This window comes from Canis lupus, chromosome 20, assembly GCF_003254725.2.
Source record: "Canis lupus dingo isolate Sandy chromosome 20, ASM325472v2, whole genome shotgun sequence".
NCBI classification, from domain to species: domain Eukaryota; kingdom Metazoa; phylum Chordata; class Mammalia; order Carnivora; family Canidae; genus Canis; species Canis lupus.
The window spans coordinates 47,463,083-47,484,456 of record NC_064262.1 but is presented as its reverse complement, the minus strand read 5'-3'; the positions used below and the strand labels follow the sequence as shown (position 1 = coordinate 47,484,456).

The 21,374-nt window shown below is 38.5% G+C and overlaps 2 protein-coding genes across 2 annotated transcripts; one reads left to right on the top strand and one right to left on the bottom strand.

Moving 5' to 3' along the window:
* Nucleotides 1-6,555: 6,555 nt before the first annotated feature.
* Nucleotides 6,556-9,650, top strand: LOC112666646 (olfactory receptor 7A5-like; the record flags this gene model as incomplete). The annotated part of the gene is made up of 2 exons (XM_025457831.3): nt 6,556-7,463; nt 9,638-9,650. Coding segments are annotated over exons 1-2 (921 nt in total), but the record flags the coding sequence as incomplete, so codon positions are not given.
* Nucleotides 9,651-15,013: 5,363 nt separating this feature from the next.
* Nucleotides 15,014-16,004, bottom strand: LOC112666645 (olfactory receptor-like protein OLF4). Its single transcript, XM_025457829.1, has one exon. It carries the CDS (start codon nt 16,001-16,003, stop codon nt 15,014-15,016), a length of 990 nt encoding a protein of 329 aa, XP_025313614.1. The 5' UTR covers nt 16,004.
* Between the last annotated feature and the right edge of the window lie 5,370 nt (nt 16,005-21,374).

The window sequence follows — 21,374 nt, the reverse complement described above, 5'->3', positions numbered from 1 at the left end:
TTGGATCTATTTCTAAAATAGGAATGCCATTACATGAAAGGCATTCTTCTTTATGTTTGACCAGGAATCATCTCTACCTTCCATAAGCATACTGGTCCCATGTATCTTTATGTGAGGTGAAACTAAAACTTTAGAGACCACTCTTTCTCCACATTAAAAGACCTTTTCATATTCTTTTTCCTGAGTCCTTAGCAATCTAATTTAGTTTTGTACCATCATCAATTTAATTAAATTCCTACTCTCTTAAATATCTTTGTTCAGAAGTTTGTTTGAAGACTTCCTTCAATTTGATTTCAGACAGTTGTTTTGACCCACTCTGCTTAGCCTAAATGCACTTTCATTGTTCTTCTTTCATTCAAAAGTTTCACTTATTTTAAAACTATGCTGTGTTATGCATACTTACACATTCACACAATCAACTGGACTGTATAAAAGATACTAATGTATATCATAAGTACTCTTTATGTTCTGCACAATCTCTTTTTTCTAGTTTTCTCCCCCATCCTTCTGACTCAGGAGGGTATAAGGAGTATAAGGAGTACCTTATACATGTCCCTCTAGTCAACCAGTGGAATTCTTATTCATGATTTCTATGCCTGCATGACATTGCATGGTGTGGCTGTGTCATTTACACTTTTGATGGCCTCTTATATTTTTTTCTCATTAAACTACAATATATTCAGGGGCACCTGAGTGGTTCAGTGGTTAAGCATCTGCATTTGGCTCAGGTCATGATCCTGGGGTCCTGGGATGGAGTCCCACATCAGGCTCCCCCCACGCAGGGAGTCCACTTCTCCCTCTGCCTATGTCTCTGCGTTTCTCTCTGTATATCTCCATGAGTAAATAAAATCTTTTTTAAAAGTACAATGTATCAATGTTATGAAATATTTATAAATACTTAAAACTATGTTTCACAACCAAAGCCCACCACAGAGAAGGAACTGGCCCAGAATGTCCATAGTGCAGAATGTCCAGACTGCAAAACCCAAAGTTAAAGAATATCTGTATTTTAAAAAAATATTTTATTTCTTTTAAGTAATCTTTACACCTAACCTGGGGCTTGAAATTACAATCCCAAGCTCAAGAGTCCCGTGCTCTACCGGCTGAGCAAGCCAAATGCCCCAAAGAACATCTGTATTTTTATTTTTTTAGATTTATTTATTTATTTATACATGATAGACATAGAGAGAGAGAGAGAGGCAGAGACACAGGAGGAGGGAGAAGCAGGCTCCATGCCAGGATCCCAACGTGGGACTCGATCCCGGGACTCCAGGATCACACCCTGGGCCAAAGGCAGGCACTAAACCACTGAGCCACCCAGGGATCCCCTCATCTGTATTTTTAATATTTGCCACTGACTTCAGAGCCTCCCCAAGATGTTATAACACTTCTGCATTCTGACAGGAAAACTACAAAGTAATCTTTTGTTACTTCTTTAAAAATTCCAAACCCCTATTAATGTGACAGCCTTTTGAGTGCTTTCTTGGGGTGATGGGTGTGAAAGAGATTTCTTTTTCTTTTTCAAGCTCACAGCCCTTTTATTTTTTTAATAATAAGTTTATTTTTTATTGGAGTCCAATTTGCCAACATACAGAATAACACCCAGTGCTCATCATGTCAAGTGCTCCCTTCAGTGCCCGTCACCCACTCACCCCCACCCCCTGCCCTCCTCCCATTCCACCACCCCTAGTTCGTTTCCCAGAGTTAGGAGTCTTTATGCTCTGTCTCCTTTTCAGATTATTTCCTACCCATTTCTTCTCCCTTCCATTCTATTCCCTTTCACTATTATTTGTATTCCCCAAATGAATGAAACCATATAATGTTTGTCCTCCTCCGATTGACTTACTTCACTCAGCATAATACCCTCCAGTTCCATCCACGTCGAAGCAAATGGTGGGTATTTGTCATTTCTAATGGCTGAGTAATATTCCATTGTATACATAAACCACATCTTCTTTATCCATTCATCTTTCGATGGACACCGAGGCTCCTTCCACAGTTTGGCTATTGTGGACATTGCTGCTAGAAACATCGGGGTGCAGGTGTCCCGGCGTTTCATTGCATCTGTATCTTTGAGGTAAATCCCCAACAGTGCAATTGCTGGGTCGTAAAGCAGGACTATTTTTAACTCTTTGAGGAACCTCCACACAGTTTTCCAGAGTGGCTGCACCATTGAAAGAGATTTCTTATTGAGTTTTTTAAACTATCTGTGAGCTCAAGTAAATGCTTATCTATATGAACACCATGTATATTTTCTATTGTTATTATATGTACACTTTTCATATGCCTACTTATCTATAATTATCAGCGTTGCATATAATTTTCAAATTATATGCAAACAAATCAGTTTCTCTATTGACTTTTAGTTATATATTTTTGGCCATAAAATGGTCTTAAGTTTTATTTAGTTAAATATATCTATCTTCTTACCTCTGAGGTTATTTTGCCTTAATTATGATGGTTTTATTTTTTTAATTTTTTAAATTAAATTCAATTTGCCAACATATAGTGTAACACCATGTGTTCATCCCATCAAGTGCCCTCCTCAGTGCCCATCACCCAGTTACCCCATCCCCTCACCTACCTTCCCTTCCACAACCCTTTGTTTCCCAGAGTTAGGAGTCTCTCATGGTTAGTCTCCCTCTCTAATTTTTCCCCACTCAGTTTTCCTTCTTTCCCTTACAATCTCTTTCACTATGTCTTATATTCCACATATGAGTGAAACCAACTATGATGGTTTTATATGTAGGTTTCTAGATATGCATCTAAAATGGAATGGAATGGTTACTCCTAAACTGAGGTTTACTCCTTCTGATTTTCGTGAGTTGTGTGAGATAAGGAGCCACTGCACTTCCTTCCAGGTAGAAGGCTATTTGTGCAAACTTCCATTTGACAATACAATCTTTTCCAGCTAAATTGAAATGCAGCTTTGTCATGTATTAAATATTCATATATAATGAGGCCTAATTCCTGATTCTTCCACAAATACTAAAAGTGGGGATCCCTGGGTTGCTCAGCAGTTTAGTACCTTGCTTCAGCCCAGGGTGTGATCCTGGAGTCTCAGGATGGAGTCCTGCATCGGGCTCCCTGCATGGAGCCTGCTTCTCCCTCTGCCTATGTCTCTGCCTCTCTCTCTGTCTCTCATGAATAAATAAATAAAATCTCTTTTAAGAAAATACTAAAAGAGCATCTTCTATGTTACAGAAATGTCTAAGAATTTTAAAAATACTTAATTCCCTCCTATTTCAAGATCTTGGGGAATTTTATTACTTGTCCATGTTGATTTTGTGGAATTACTGCTCCTGTAGATCCTGTTTCAGTTCTCAAAACTCCCTTCAATGTTGCTGGATATGGTTGTACCAAAACCACTCTCTTTAACCTGGTTTTCTCTCCTCTGTCATTCTCTGTATTTCATAATGTTTCCTTGTTTTATATTTGTTTCTATATAAGTGCATATACATCCACACCCATAAAGAAGAAGATGAACAGTTCAGGTGAAGTCCCTGCCTCTTTGGTTCTTAAGTCACAGTGACAGACAAGAGCACAGTGAGATAAATGTGAGTACGAGATAATGCCCTCAGATAAGTCACATGAAAATTATTCAGAGTAAGAGGATAGATTGCCACAGGCTGTTTAGGATTTTACAGAGTCTGGGGAGGCCTTTGCATGTTGAACAAGGAACAGAACTGTGAGTAGTTGTGCTCCTGAGACTTGTCAAGAAAGTGACTAAAACCCAAAGGCTAAAAATAACAAATAAACACAAAAAGATGTCATATAGAAAAAGTGATACAGGGGTTCATCACATCCTCTATTGGGCCAAATAAAAACCAACTGGTCAAATAAATATGTAATAGGCACAGGAAAAACAAGTCTTCTGCTATCTGCTATCCGGTAATAAAAAGGCCCAAATGTTGTGAAGTATTGTTTCCTTCTTTTTACTAATTTTTCTCTTGTGATGTTCAATCTATAAGGTGTTTCACACCATAAAGATGTCATTACTTTGTCTTTTGGACAAATTTATTTTTCCTCTTTTATTATTTTTGATGGGTATTAATAGGATGAAACCAGAATGGAATGCCACCAGCACCAGGGGAGCTTTCCTTTCTAACAGTCTTTCAGGTCAGCTGAATGTATTAGATCATTTTACTCTTTATATCCATCCCATTTCTCCCTCCCTCTGTCTGTCTCTATTTCTTTGTATTGAACACAATTTTTTCTTGGTGTTATTTTTTAAATTTCTTATTTAAATTCAATTTAGTTAATATACAATGTATTATTAGTTTCAGAGGTAGAATTTAATGATTCATCAGTTGCGTATAATATTCAGGGCTCATTACATCACATGCCTTCCTTAATACCCATCACCCAATTATCCCATTCCCTCACCCACCTCCCCACCAGCAACCCTCTATTTCTGTCCTATAATCAAGAATATTTTAGGGTTTCCGCCCTCTCTTTTTTTACCTTATTTTATTTTTCTTTCCCTTCTCCTACATTCATCAGTTTTGTTTCTTAAATTTCACTTATGAGTGAAATCATATGGTATTTGTCTTTCTCTAACTGACCTATTTGGCTTAGCATAATACACTCTAACTCCATCCATGTCATTGCAAATGGCAAGATTTCATTCTTTAAAGGCTGAGTAATATCTCATTGTGTGTGTGTGTATATATATATATATATATATATATATATATATATATATATATACCACATCTTCTTTATCCATTCATTTGTTGATGGACATCTGGGGTTTTCCATATTTTGGCTATCGTGGACATTGCTGCTATAAACATTGAGGTTCAGCTGCCCCTTTGAATCACTGTTTGTGTACATTGGATAAATACCTAGTAGTGCAATTGCTAGGTCATAGGGTAGCTCTATTTTTAATTTTTTGAGCAATCTCCATACTATCTTCCAGAATGGCTGCACCAGTTTGCATTCCCACCAACAGTATGAGAGGGTTCCCCTTTCTCCACATCTGGGCCAACACCTGTTGTTTTCTGTCTTGTTATTTTTAGCCATTCTGACCGGTGTGAGGTGGTATCTCAATGTGGTTTTGATCTGTATTTCCCTGGTGATGAGTCATGTTGAGCATTTTTTTCATGTGTCTCTTAGCTGTTTACAATTGTACCAAAAACCATAAGATATCTAGGGATAAACCTAACCAAAGAGGTAAAAGATCTGTACTATTAATTGTAGAACATTTATATTAAAAAATTTGAGGAAGACACAAAGAAATGGAAAAAATTCCATGCTCCTGAATTGGAAGAACAAATATTGTTAAAAATACCTGTTACTCAAAGCAATCTACACATTCAATGTAAACCTGATCAAAATACCACCAACATTTTTCACAGAGCTGGAACAAACAATCTAAAATTTATATAGAATGAGAAAACACCCCAAATATTGAACACAACTGCTGGGTATGTTTTTACATTCTTATGGAAAAGATGATATTATTTGTATGCATTCATATCCTAAAGAGTGTGTTGGAGTGGTTGGGGGGAGGTGAGAAGGACATAGAAGAACACACAACAAGAGGGCATGGTGTGCTGAGTTGTGTGTATGTGAGAATGTATGTGTGCATGTGTGTCCATGCATGTGCACACATACACGTTGATGAGTGAGAGCAGTCCTCAAGCAAGGACACACAGGCTTCTCTATTTCAAGGTGAGCCCTATACTACACGGGCTAAACTCAATCAACAGATTGAGTAAGGAAGGATGTTCAATGGACAGACAGGACACTATTCCAATCAGATCATAAAGTACAAGAGGTACATAGTGTGAACAAGGAAGCTCCTGTGTCTTGAACTTTAAAAATCTATGAGGCCAATGGTTCTACAAAATTCCCTGCCACCACCTCTCATCACTTTCCCTCTTGTCCATTCCCCTGAACACATTGGCTTCCTTCTGAGCCTTGATTTTCTAATGGAAACACTACCTCAGGGCCTTTGCACTAGCCCTTCCCTCTGCCAGGAAGACCTCTGGTCTTCCACCCTCTTCCTTGAGGTCTCTGTTCAAATGCCACCTCCTTAGCCAATCTTGACTGAACACCCAACATAACACCCACCCACTCTCTCCTTCAAAGCGCTTCTGTGTTCTTCATAGAACACAGAATGTGTTCTGTCCCCATTTCATGATTATTTAATCTGTATATCTACTTCCATCATCATCACACAATTCTAGGGATTTTTGCTTTTCACCTCCTTACACTTTATGACTAGAATTTTGAAACATGGTCCACACTCTATATATTCCTCAAATGCATGAAAGAATTTCCTACTAAGACTATACAATACTTGAACTGTTGGGAAACATCTGATGTTGGGATGAAAATTCCAAATCTTAAATTAAAAAGAAAAAAATAAAATTCCAAGTCAGAGAGGAAATGGGAATCACTTCAAAGGCCCAGATCCATTCAAAAATATTGAAATTAGTTTCTTGACTGGAAAATATAAATTGTTGCATTTCCACAATGTGAACAATATCCATTTCTGTGAAAATGAGTCATGTTATTTTCCCCTGTGCTGGTAGTCGCCTCCACCATATGGACCCAGGAAATTATACAGGAATTTCAGAATTCTACCTTATGGGATTTTCAGAAGAACTAGAACTACAGCCCCTTGTATTTGGGCTTTTCCTCTCCATGTACCTGGTCACTGTGTTTGGAAACCTGCTCATCATCCTGGCCGTCAGCTCTGACCCCCACCTCCACACCCCTATGTACTTCTTCCTCACCAACCTGTCCTTTGTAGACATCTGTTTCACCTCCACCACCGTTCCCAAGATGCTGCAGAACATCCAGACCCAAAGCAAAGTCATCACCTATGCAAGGTGCCTCACACAGATGTACTTTTTCATACTGTTTACAGGATTAGACATCTTTCTTCTAACTGTGATGGCTTATGACCGGTTTGTAGCCATCTGTCACCCCCTGCGCTACACGGTGATCATGAACCCCTGGCTTTGTGCACTGCTGGTTCTGGTGTCCTGGGTCGTGAGTGTCCTGTATTCCTTGTTACAAACCTCCATGGTGTTGCAGCTCTCCTTCTGTACAGAGGTGGAAATCCCCCACTTTTTCTGTGAACTGAATCAGATGATACAACTTGCCTGCTCTGACACCTTTCTCAACAACATGGTGATGTATCTTGCAACTGTGCTTCTGGCTGGTGGTCCCTTCTTTGGGATCCTTTACTCTTACTCTCAGATTGTTTCCTCCATACATAGAATCTCATCAGCTCAGGGCAAGTATAAAGCATTTTCCACCTGTGCATCTCACCTCTCGGTTGTCTCCTTATTTTACTGTACGGGCCTAGGAGTGTACCTTAGCTCTGCTGCTACCCAGAGCTCCCACTCAAGTGCAGTGGCCTCAGTGATATACACAGTGGTCACGCCCATGCTGAATCCCTTCATCTACAGCCTGCGGAACAGAGACATAAAGGAGGCTCTGATGAGATTCTCTGGGATGCCAGCTCTAAAGGGACCAATCGTCCTGGGGCTGAAGAAGTGCCCATGATTGCAAGGCCCAAAACCTGAGCCAAATCTTGAGATACTTTGATCAGATTGTGGAAGTGGGACATGCCTCTATTTTTTTCCTTTCTATTTCTTCTTTGCCTTTCTATATAATTTACGATACTCACTTTATTAAGCTTTGTGATATCTCTGATATCCCAGAGATTTTTCCCTTTGTCATTTTCCTACTCTCTCAATGCTATTCCTAACCTTGGTTGTGAAATATTTGGAAATCCTCATTTTTTTAAAGGACTACATGTATCTGCTAAGAATAATTTCTTCTCGAATAAAATATATCCTAGTAAGTATTTTTTTGTTTGTTTTGTTTGACCAAATACTACTCCTATGGAAAATCTATTCTTGACCACCATAGCTATTTATATTAGTTTATAACAGAGAAAAATCTGAGACCACTGTGCTTCACTTTTATGAACATGATTCTTTTGTATATAATTACCTTAAATGCTCTTCCTGAGAATGCACACTTTGACATACTGGTTGTTATAGCTGATCCTGAGGATTTTTCTACACATTAGGATCCTGTTGTTACACAGCTTGTGTCCACCATGCCTACCCTAGTCACTAGCAAAAGAAATGATAATAAAAATCCATGTCTCCAAGTGGAATCTACATCGAAAGACATTAATGGAAAAAATAGATTGATATAATATGGCCTTGGAGTCCAGTTGACTTTAAGGATGATGAAGCAAAATATTAAATCATAGATTTATTGCTATGCAAAGTATTTCTTTCTCAGGCACTTCATCTACTCATTAAATTATGGAATATCGGGGCAGCCTGGTGGCTCAGTGGTTTAGCACCACCTTCAGCCCAGGGCATGATCCTGGAGACCCGGGATCAAGTCCCATGTCGGGCTCCCTGCATAGAGCCTGCTTCTCCCTCTGCCTGTGTCTCTGCCTCTCTTTCTCTCTGTGAGAGAGAAAGAGAATAATTTTATTCATTATCTCATGAATAAATGAATAAAGTCTTTTTTAATAAAAAATTTATTTTTTATTGGTGTTCAATTTGCCAACTTACAGAATAACACCCAGTGCTCAACCCGTCAATGCCCCCCTCAGTGCCCGTCACCCATTCACCCCCACCCCCCACCCTCCTCCCCTTCCACCACCCTTAGTTCGTTTCCCAGAGTTAGGAGTCTTTATGTTCTGTCTCCCTTTCTGATATTTCCCACACATTTCTTCTCCCTTCCCTTCTAATGCTTTTCACTATTATTTATATTCCCCAAATAAATGAGAACATATAATGTTTGTCCTTCTCCGATTGACTTATTTCACTCAGCATAATACCCCCCAGTTCCATCCACGTTGAAGCAAATGGTGGGTATTTGTCATTTCTAATGGCTGAGTAATACTCCATTGTATACATAAACCACATCTTCTTTATCCATTTTTTTTAAAAAATAAAATAAATTATGGAATATCAAGGTCCATTTCTAAGGTATATTCAGTAAGAGGAAAGATGGTGGCATGTTTGGGGTTTTCTTAAATTATTTTCTGGATTTGGGTTGAAATTTTCCAGTGCTATATACAAATATCATTCCTTCCATTTCTCTAAGTGAAATATCTCCCACTATTCAAAATTTTCCCATAATTTCTGAAGGGACAGTGAATGAACACTATCAGTATCATCCATTATATATCATCCTCATAATCACAGGACACCTCACTGGCAGGATTGGAATCCTGTCCAGATATGTGATTCAGAGTCCCAATTTTGTGCACACATGCAAGTCCTTCCAACCTCTCCACATTACCTCTAAGAGGCCTCGATGGACTCATTTTTTAATACAGTCAGTGAGACAAACTTGAAGAACAGAGTAATCATGAAGGCTACTTTCAAGTATCAGAACCAATGCCTAGAATAAAAAAAGAATCAGATTACTACACATGCCATGAGTTCTGCCTAATTTAATTATTATATCAGTGAGCTTTTGTTGCATACAAAGCATTGTAAAATAAAGTGGCTTAGTGTAGGGGCACCTGGGTTGCTCAACTGATTAAGTGTCTGCTTTTGGCTCAGGTCATGGTCTCGGGGTCCTGGGATTGAGTCCCATATGAGACTCCCTACTCAGCAGGGAGTCTGCTTCTCCCTCTCACTCTCCTCTGTGCTCTCTCACTCTCAAATAAATAAATAATAGAATGTTTTTTTCAAATGAGTTTATCAAATGTGAAATGTCTTAATTCCACTATTTTAATTTTTTTATTTATTTATGATAGTCACACACAGAGAGAGAGAGAGAGAGAGAGGCAGAGACATAGGCAGAGGGAGAAGCAGGCTCCATGCACCAGGAGCCTGATGTGGGATTCGATCCCGGGTCTCCAGGATCACGCCCTGGGCCAAAGGCAGGCTCTAAACTGCTGCGCCACCCAGGGATCCCTTAATTCCACTATTTTAACATCCACATGTGAAGCTTAGCTTTTCCACAGTTGGAATAGAGTTCTCCCATTCCAATAGGTGTGACTCAGGAAACGATGCTCCAGATCTGACCTTGAGTCATGCACCACTAGAATTTTTTAATTCTAATTAATTTATTCGATGATTATTACATGAGAAAAACTATGCATATTTAAAGTGCACAACTTATGGAATTGAAAGAGTCATTGAAAAGTCATGGGACAAGGACGCCTGGTGGCTCAGTGGTTGAGCATCTGCCTTTGGCTCAGGGCCTGGGATCCAGGACCAAGTCCCACATTGGGCTCCTTGCAGGGAGCCTGCTTCTCCTCTTCCTATGTCTCTGCCTCTCTCTGTGTCTTCCATGAATAAATAAAATATTTTAAAAAAAAAGAAAAATCAGGAGACACACTGCATGATTCCATTTCCATAGAACTCAAGAAGGTACACAGTAAGTTCTAACTGCTTCATTACACAATGTTAGAGTGTAATCCCTCCAGCCTTCATTTTCTTCTGAAGGCAATGTGGAATCATAAACACAACTTCAAGGAATGTTGTAAGGAAAGATGAAATGTGTGGAAATACTTTGTTGGGTCCAAAGAATGTTCAAGATTATGAGTTGGTTGTATGTAAATGTATGTATATTCATGTACATTTTCATTTCAAGAAAACACACTCTTGTGCATATATGTACATGCCCAAGACCCAAAGCCCTCATTGTAGCTCATTATAACCAATCTATTGTGTTGAAAGAAAGCTTGAGAGAAACTTGTAGGGTAAAGAAATGAAAAGAATGAACATTTGTTTTCACGTGGAATTCTAGGTTTATAGAAATTCCAACAAAAATATTTAGAGAACGGTGGCTTTAATTTTCACAATGTATCAGTTTTCCTATCTTAATGTCCAGAGGCCTCAAAGACACAACCACATTGACATTATGCAAGGATAACTCCTCTGTACCAACTAATAGGATTGAGTATCTCAAAACTGACTTTAGAATTTTCTTCCACTTAAGGTAGGGCTTCAACACAAAATGCCCTTCCTTATCCAAGGAAGCTAAGTGAATGAACTAAGAGACTTAATTTCAGTTTCTTCAAATAAAATTTTATTGGAGAAATGTCTTTGTCACTTTCCTATTGCTGCTATCATCAATTTCCGCACTGAGGGTTTAAAAGAAACAAATTTACAGTCTTCCAGGGATTCCTGGGTGACTCAGCGGTTGAGCGTCTACTTTCAGCTCAGATCCTAATCTCAGGATCTGGCATCGAGTCCCACATCCGGCTCCCTGTAGGAAGTCTGCTTTTCCCTCTGCCTATGTCTCTGCCTCTCTCTCGTCTCTCATGAATCAAAAAATAAAATATTTGAAAAAAAATTGCACTCTTCCAGCCTTGGAGGTAAAAGCCAAAAATAAGTCTCATTAAGCTAAAATCAAGATGTCTCTGCAGAACACAGAGAGCATGAATTCCTGCCTAGTCATGTACATGACTCTGGGTCACTATTCATTCTCTACAAAAAATACATGTCCTTCTATGTAACTGAAAAGGATCCTTATCAGAGCCACTCTTTTTAAGATTTATTTGTTTATTTGAGAGAAAGAGAGAGAAGAAAGGGGGACAGGGAAGAAAGAAAGGGACAGAGAATCTTGATCAGACTCCTAGCTGAGTGTAAAGCCCAAAGTCGGGCTTCATCCCAGGAGCCTCAGATCATGACCTAAGCTGAAACCAAGAGTTGGAAGCACAACTGCTGAGCCACCCAGGGGCCCTTAAAGTCACTTTTAGCAGGTATCCAAAATAACTTGAATAACAGAATGATAATGAATGTTGCTGCAAAGCAGGCCATCCTGAAAGCAAATGGCTTGGTATAATGTCTTTAGTATCAAGTGAAATTATATGGTGATGAGTTGTTCTAATCTCTGTTGATCTTCTCAAGAGTTTGAGTCAGCTATTTGTCAACTGGGGCAAGGTAGAGCCAGGGGAGGGGGCACTGCAGGGGCACCAGCACTGCTGATATCTCCAGGGCATTCTATATAATTAGGGCTTGGCTAGCTAGCTGAGGCTAGTCCAGGGTGGCCTTGTCTTGGACAACTGGGCTCTGCTCCACATGTCCTCACTTTCTCTGGAAGCCCACCTGGCTTAATTCAGCTACTGGAGGCAGAGTTCCAAGGCAGAACAGCAGAAATGCACCAAGTCTCTATTAACTACTGTCACTCCCATCATATCCTGCTGGCCACAATAAATAAAAATCCTAATCCAGCCCAGATGAAAGGTGGTGGAAGAGTCTCCACCACCTGATGGAAGGTGCTGCCCACATTGCCAAACACATGGCTACCTAGAAAGAAGGGGATGTGGAGCCATCTCTGCAAACAGTCTACTACTACTGTAAATTTCTATTTGAAAGGTTTCATTTCCACTTCAACTTTCAACAGTGGAATGATCTCTGAGAATACAGTGAGATTGAATTATGTATCCACTGGGCAGTTATTTATGGAAATTTACTCCAGAGGCTCAGGCTTTCCTGTAAATATTTGCTCCCCACCACTTGCCTGTAGATCACTATTCTTAGTCTAAGAAAAGCTCAAAGAAATAAAAGATTTTCTTTCCAGATGTCTCAGAGAGACTGGAGACCTTGTATCTAACTCACCAATTGATGGACTAAGGACTGTTTATCACTGATGCTATCTTCATGGAATCCTTATGTAGATACTTATGTCTTCCTTATGTTTTCCTATTGACTGGTTAATTCCTATCACTTTCTCAGTGATATATTCATAACGGTTTTCATTCTGGTACTGTTTGGTTTTCTTTTATGGGGAGGCTTCCACTGGAAGGAGATGGCATTGGAATGCAAATAGAAGACAGAGAAGACGGAAATATTTTTTCTTCATTTTTCCAGTTTTTTTTATTTAAATTCAATTAACCAAGATATAGTACATCATTAGTTTCAGAGTTCAATAATTCATCAGTTGCATATAATACCCAGTGCTCATCACATTACATGCCCTCCTTAATGCCCATCACCCAATTACCCCATCCCTCCACCCCTCATTTTTCCAGTTTTATTAACATGTAATTGCCATGTAAAATTCTAAAACTTTAAGCATACAACTTGGTGATTTCATATAAATGAAATGATCACCAGGATACATTAGTGAATACATCCATCACTTCACATATTTCTCTTTTTTTTTTGTTGTAAGAACATTTACTCTGTACTCTGTTAGCAACATGCCAGTATACAACACAATATAGTTAACCAAAACGACCATGTTGTACATGACATTCCCAGAACTCATTCATTTTATAATTGAAGATTTATAGGCTTCCACCAGCATCTTCTCATTTCCCCAAACCCCAGCTACAGGCAAACATCAACCTGCTCTCTGTTCTATGAGTTCAGATTCTTGTATTTCACATATAAGTGAGATTCTACACTATTTGTCTTTCTCTGTCTGATTAATTCACTTAGTGTAATGCCCTCAGAGTCCATACGTATTTTAGCAAAGGAAGGATATTCCTTTCTTATTGCTGAGTCACACTGTATAGATATGCTATCATCATTAATTCATCTGTCAATGATGACAGATGATACTCAGCTCTATCCATGTTTTGGCTATTGTAAATAATCCTGCAATGAATGTAAGGTCACAGATATCTGAGATACTCACAAATATGTAGGGAGTAAGCCACCCAATCATGAACAGCCAGTGGATGAAATAAGAAACCAAAAAAGAAATTTGAAAATCTTCAATCAAATGAAAAAGAAAACATAGCCTATCAAAACTTATGGGATGTTGCAAACGCAGCTCAGAGAAGGAAGTTTCTAGCAATAAATGCCTACATTAAGAAAAACAAGAGACCTTCAGTAAATAACCTCACTTTATGATTCAAAGACCTACAAAAAGAAGAATAAACTGAGTCCCATGGAGCAGAGGAAAAAATAACAAATATCAGAGCAAACATAAATGGTATATGGACCAGAAAAACCACAGAAAAGATTAACAAAGCTAGGAGCGAATTTTTGAAAAGCTGATCAAAATTGACAAACGATTTGTTAGAACGAAGAAAAAGGGTAGGGGAGAAAATGCAAATAAGTAAAATCAGCAGCAAAAGATCACAAGAAAGGTAAAGAAATTGGTGACAGAAATTGTTCACATACAGTATAACATTCATGACAACATTTTTAAAAGGGGAGATATTAAGTCTAGGGCAATGGAAGGAGTAATATTTGTAGGCAGCACTAGAAGTTTTCAAAGAGAAACAGCAAAATAATCCAATTAAATAATATAAAATCTGCTACTACATTCTTCACTTCAATTAATAAAACCCTTAAAGATGGACACCAAATATGCCACATTTCAATGAGTAGATGTACATCATCAAAAATATATTTTCCACAGTGAAATATGGTGTGGTTAAAATTTTTACTTCATCCTATTTCAGGTCTTCCCTGATACTGAGCCCATGTCAAGTCACTTGGTTTATGCAAATTTTTCTTTCTGTAGATTATACTTGGTTTGTGTTTTTCTTTTTCCTTTTTCTTTTTTTTTGATTTGTGTTTTTCATAAGCAATTTTAGCCTTACTCTTCTGTACGAGGGATACTGTGGATGCTGAGCTGATAAGAGAACAAGATGCTAATGAGGATCACAAAGCCCCATGACTAGCTACAAAACAAACTACTAGGTTAAAGACTATATTATCAGGAAAAGCATTTAAGGTACTAACATAAAAAGAATGGCAGACTCAGAGTGAAAAACTGTGCTCTTAGAGTTTCTTCTACAATAAAATTATAAGAATGGTCTCAGTGGGCAATGTAGTTTATTTCATAAAACTAGGACAATCCATCACTCTATGGCACAAATGGGAATCTCCAAATTGTTTCTGATTCAGAGTTGGAACTAATATGGAAATTAAGAAAACAAAAAAGAAAAGTTTAATAAAGCAGTTAAACTTTAGAAAAAGTGAAACTCCAAGTTACAGATAGAGGGATTAGGTTCTTAATTCATGAACCAATTAAAGAACCACGATTTCTGGCTGTTAGGCATTATCTGGCAATCACAGATACTTCTTGAAAAATGACTCTTTTATGGCTTCCTTCTGAAAAATACATTTAGAACCCTCTTTATGTCTCTGTTCCGCAGGCTGTAGATGAAGGGGTTCAGCATGGGCGTGACAACCGTGTACATTACCGAGGCTTCTGCACTTGAGTGGGAGCTCTGGGTAGCAGCAGAGCTAAGGTACACTCCTAGGCCCGTACAGTAAAATAAGGAGACAACCGAGAGGTGAGATGCACAGGTGGAAAATGCTTTATACTTGCCCTTAGCTGATTGTATTTTACGTATGGAGGAAACGATCTTAGAGTAAGAGTAAAGGACCCCAGCCAGGGGACCACCAGCCAGAAGCACAGTTGCAAGATACATCACCATGTTGTTGAGAAAGGTGTCAGAACAGGCAAGTTGGATCACCTGATTGAGTTCACAGAAAAAGTGGGGGATTTCCACCTCTGTACAGAAGGACAGCCGCAACACCATTAAGGTTTGTAACAGGGAATGCAAGACACTCACGACCCAGGACACCAGAACCAGCAGTCCACAGAGCCCAGGGTTCATGATAACCATGTAGTGCAGGGGATTACAGATGGCCATGAATCTGTCATAGGCCATCACAGTCAGAAGGAAGTTGTCCAAACCTACAAAAAGTAGGAAAAAGTACATCTGCATGATGCAGCTTTTATATGTTATGACTTTTTTCTTTGCGTGTATATTCATCAGCATCTTGGGGACAGTGGTGGAGATGAAACAGATTTCTACAAAGGAAAGGTTGGCAAGGAAGAAATACATGGGTGTGTGGAGGTGGGAATCAGAGCTGACAGCCAGGATGATGAGCAGATTCCCAAGTATGGTGACCAGGTACATGCACAGGAAAAACCCAAAGAGGAAGGGTTGCAATTCTGGTTCCTCTGAAAATCCCAGAAGAAGAAATTCTGAAATTCGTGTATCATTCTTTGGTTCCATATAGGCAATGCTACTACTAAAATAAGAGAGAAAGAGCATGACATAATCATAATCATGCATTACTAACCTGGCAGGTACATTATTGTTTATATTCTTCTCTCAAAAAATTAATGTTTATATTTGTGTAGAACACCATAAAAATACTAAAAACTAGGAATATAGGGAAACTATCTCAACATAAAGCCTTTTATGATGGGATGCCTGGGTGGCAGGCATGAATGAAGTGGCAGTGGTTGAGTGTCTGCCTTTGGCTCAGGGTGTGATCCTGGAGTCCCTGGATTAATTCCCATATCAGGCTCCCCGCATGGAGCCTGCTTCTCCCTCTGCCTGTGTCTCTGCCTCTCTCTCTCTCATAAATAAATAAAATCTTGGAAAAAATCCTTTTATGAAAAACCCACAGCAAGCATGATACTCAATGGGGCACAGTGAACATTTTTCCTGTATGGTCTAGAATAAAGCAAGGATGACCGCTTTCATGATTTCTATGCAAAATAACACTGGAAGTTCTAGCCAGAGGAACTAAAGAAAGAAAAATAGTAGGTGAGAGGGTAGTGCAAAGCTGCTCTCCTGGAACTCTGGTGGGAAAGGAAAGAAGGAAAGAAAAGAAGAAAGAAAGAAAGAAAGAAAGAAAGAAAGAAAGAAAGAAAGAAAGAAAGAAAGAAAGAAAGAAAGAAAGAAAGAGACATCCAAACTGGAAAGGAAAAAATCAATTAAGTATGTAGATGATGTGATCTTATATGTAAAAAATCCTAAAGATGCTACAAAAACACTAATAAAGCTATTAAATTAATTCAGTCAAGTAACTGGACACAAAGCTAACTCTCAAAAAATCATATATATATATATATATATATATATATATATATATATATATATCCCTCAAAAATAATATACATTATATATATGTAGTGAGCAATCTGAAAGGAAAAAAAATCCCATCTATGTGACATCCAGAAGAATAAGGCAATCACTTCATACCAGTCAGACTAGCTAGTATAAAAAGACAAGAAATGACAAGTGTGGGTGAGAATGTGGAGAAGATGGAACCCTTGTGCACTGTTGGTAGGAATGCAAACTAGCACAGCTACTGTGGAAACAATGTGGAGGTTCCTCAAAAAATTAAAAATAGAAACACCACATGATCAAGCGGTTCTGCTTCCCAAAGAAGACAAAAACACTAATCAAAAATATATATGCACCCCAAGTTTATTGCAGCATTGTTTACAATAGGCAAGATATGAAAGCAGCCCAAGTGTCCATTAATAGATGCATGGACAATGCATCTATTGATGGACAAATAAGATTTGTGTATATATATATATATATATATACACACACACATACAGATGAATAAAGATTTGCATATATATACATACAGATAAATGGATACAGAAGATTTGTATGTATACATATACATACAGATGAAATTTTATATACATTTTAATATATACAAGTTTTATATACATTTGTATACGTGTGTGTGTGTGTGTGTGTGTGTGTGTGTGTGTGTGTATGCACTGGAATATAACTCACCCACAAAAAAGAATGAGATCTTGCCATTTGCAACAACATGGATGGATCTAGAGGATGTTATACTAAGTGACATAATTCAGACAAAAACAAATACCATATGACCTCACTTACTTGTATAATCTAAAGAATAGAACAAACAAACAGACAAACAAAAACAGAAAGCAAACTGGGGGACACCTGGGTAGCCCAGAAGTTGAGCGTTTGCCTTCGGCTCAGGTCCTGATATCGGGTCTGGGGGGGATTACACATCGGACTCCCTGTGAGGAGCCTGCTTCTCCCTCTGCCTATGTCTCTGCCTCTCTCTGTCTCTCATGAATAAATAAATAAAATCTTAAAAAAAAACTGGTACTTGCCAGAGGGTAGGTGGAGGGGGAGTGGTTAAAGTGTATTAAAAGGTGCAAATGAGATGTTGCCATTTGCAACAACATGGATGAATCTAGAGGGTATAATGCTAAGTGAAATAAGTCAGTCATAGAAAGACAAATACCGTATGATTTTACCTAAAATTGATACTTAAGAAACAAAACATGATCAAAGCAAAAGAGAAGCAAACCAGAACAGACTCTTAACTGTAGAGAACAAACTGCTGGTTAAAAGAGGGGATGTGTGTGGGGGGATGGGTGAAATAGGTGAAACAGATTAAGAGTACCCTCATCGTGATGAGCACTGAGTAATGTGTACAACTGTTGAATCACTATATTGTATACCTGAAACTAAAAAACACTGCATTGAATTATATGGAAGCTAAAAATTAAATTTTAAAACTACAAAAAAAAAGTCTTTAAAATTACCAGAAAAATCCCCCAAATAAAAAATAAAATAAAATAAAATCTACAGCCAAATCATGATTTTGACATCCTGGCCCAGATCAGTCTCTGTACTGGGGTTTGTCCTGGGCATTGTACAACAAAACATGAGAGACTCCTAACTCTGGGAAACGAACAAGGAGTAGTGGAAAGGGAGGTGGGCGGGGGGTTGGGGTGACTGGGTGATGGGCACTGAGGCGGGCACTTGGTGGGATGAGCACTGGGTGTTATGCTATATGTTGGCAAATTGAATTCCAATAAAAAAATAAAAATAATAATAATAAATAGTAAAAGAAGGCATTTATATAAATAAATAAATAAATAAATAAATAAATAAATAAATAAATAAAGCCTCCCCAATCAGACAGCCTAAAATGTCTCTGGACACTGCTCAGTGTCCCCTGCAGGACAAAATTGTCCCTGGTGGAGAACCAGCATTCTAACTCAATCTCAAAATATTTTTCTATAATTGATATAATAGCAATTTAATGAGAAAGAATATGAAAAATCCTCAAAAGGTGTAAATGACAAAAAAAATACTATGCAATCACTGAAATAATGAATTAGCATTTATTGGTTGATGGAGGCAAGTCCGTAAGGTGCTATTGAGGGAGACAAGCTATAAAAAATAGACTGCATGCAAGCACAAAGACCATTTACAATGTGCATAAGATTCTGTGCATGAATTTGTATAAAACTGTATGAATATTTTTGTGTGCATAATATAGAAACATTAGTTTTAAAAGAAGCTAAGAGCTTATGGAACAAAGGGTAGCAATGAGAATGAGACTAGCTTAGGCATGGAGCTGTGTCAAACAATTGCCTGAAACACAATGACAATCTAAAACTGATTTGATAGAGAGGTATAAAATACTATTAATGTAATGACATCTACATGGGTCACTAATGGGAGGTTAAAGTGCTAAAGACTTGAAATCAGGGGAGCTGACTGGCTCAGTTGGGAGAGAATGTGGCTCTTGATCTTGAGGTTGTGAGTTCAAGCCCAATGTTGGGGTAGATATTACTTTTTAAAAACATTAAAACTTAGAAATAAAAGAATATAACAAAAAGTCTTTTTTTAAATGGGTAGGGAAAAAATAAATAAAAGTGGGTAGGAAGCATTATCTAAAGTTACGATTTCATCTTATATAAAGATATATTAGTTCATATTTGTTTAGTAATAAAAGGTGAATGTTAATCAAACGATAAAGAAGAATACCTTCCAAATGATGGCTGCAGGTGACGTGACTTGGAGAAATAGATCTAATCACAAAAAGCCTAAAAGTACAATGAGGAATAATAGAAATGTGAAGGCAGTTTGGAAATACGTATAAATGGTGATCTATTTATTCAAATGATGCAGAACCTTCTACACTTAAATGTGCAAGAGGGGGGAGGAAAAGACCACATGATAAGTTTGAGTACACAAAATACATTAACTTTCCTACTACCCTCTAATACATCTGTATATACATAAAGGAACTGAAGATCAAACAGCAAAGTTAGTGGGAAAATTCCAATTCTTAGATTTGAAAAAATGTAATCAAAAACAGTAATATAAACACTCCACCAAACAAAAGCACAGAACTGGCACAGACAATTTGCAGCAGAGAAAGCAAACATCTAAGAAACCCAAAAATATACTTATGCTCACCAGTAAGAAAATAATTGCAACATTAAGCTTTTTTTAGTATATCGCTTTTCACCTACATGTTTTAAAAAAAAAAAATTGATTGAAATACCCAGCTTGAAAAAGGACACTGTGAAATGTATGTCTCATGACCCATGGTCTGTATCTTTCTCATCAGTATGGGAACATACTCAAATTTTTCTGGCTTAAAAAGAACAAAAGGAAAGCCCTCAATTGACTGCATGCCCCTTGTAGCTAATAGCCTATATCTCTATTCCCCTTAATAGCAAATATCTTAGACTCGTGTTCTACTCCTATTGAGACCACTTGCTACCACCCATCACCACTATTCCATTAACACTAGTCAACTCTCAACAGTTTCCCCTGAATGGCTGATTTAAATGTTTACTTTTCTTTTTAGGATCATAAATAAATGATTCATTAGTTAGTCAAACAAGCCAACAGCTACAGTGATGTCCTGGTGCTGGGCTAGGCTGGACTGGCTCTCAGGTGGCTTCAGGTAAATGTTCTCACCCTTCCACTATCTCTGGCCCTTTCCTGCACTACCTGCTGGGTTTTTGGACTCACCTGTATGGGGGTCTCTGTGGGGAAGTCCAAATTCTTCCCTCCATGTTTGATGATGGACACTGATGCTCTGCTTTCCAACGATACAGCAGGAGTCTCCTAGCTAGACTTAGGACTCCAGAAGAAATACCAGTGTCTCATTCAGCCCAAGGTTGTTCCTGCTGAGGGACAACAGCAAAAGAGATATTAACAGCTTCTCATCTGCTCTTTAGGCATATTTCCTTCCTGTTTCTCCAACCCCTGGGCACATCATTCCCTATGGGACATTGTTCTGCACAGATGGACTTTTTTTCCTGTAGTTTCCTGTTCCCAAGAGACCAGCTTATGAGTCAAGTGAATCCAGTTCTTACTGTCACCTGAACTCACCTGCCTCCCACAGAGCTGATCTCCTAGCATCTTATTTCCAATCCTGAGTTAAAGATTTCTCCAAATCTAAAAGTGAAGAGCTTTTCTTCACTAGGATCCTTGGGTCTCACCCAAATATTGACTCATGGTAGGAAAAGCCCTGGTATCTCCAGAAGATTGTCTCGGGAACCCCAGGGTCACAGAAAGGACGGGAGTGCCTGAGCCAACAGAGTTCTCAGGCGTTGGAGCAGAGAAACCAGTACAGTCAGTGAGCCCAGAAGAGGGCTCTCAGCTCAGTTTGCCATCAGCCATGAAATGTAGCAGGATCTGATGACCAGTCTCCCAGTGGGGACCTTGCAAATGGCAAAAACACCCTGGGAGGGGTGGCTTGGGTGGGCACCGAAAGAGTCTGCAGAGTTTGGTGCACACAAAAGTGAAGACTGCTTTTCCCTAAGGGTGCACTGAAGAGTGGGACTAAGGATCTTTCAGCTTCAGGGCTGGAGATCAGGGTACAGCCATTTTTATCATCTAA

Bases quoted from the DNA above. Each gene is read 5' to 3' on its own strand.
- LOC112666645 (XM_025457829.1), bottom strand. From the start codon at position 16,003: ATGCATGATTATGATTATGTCATGCTCTTTCTCTCTTATTTTAGTAGT.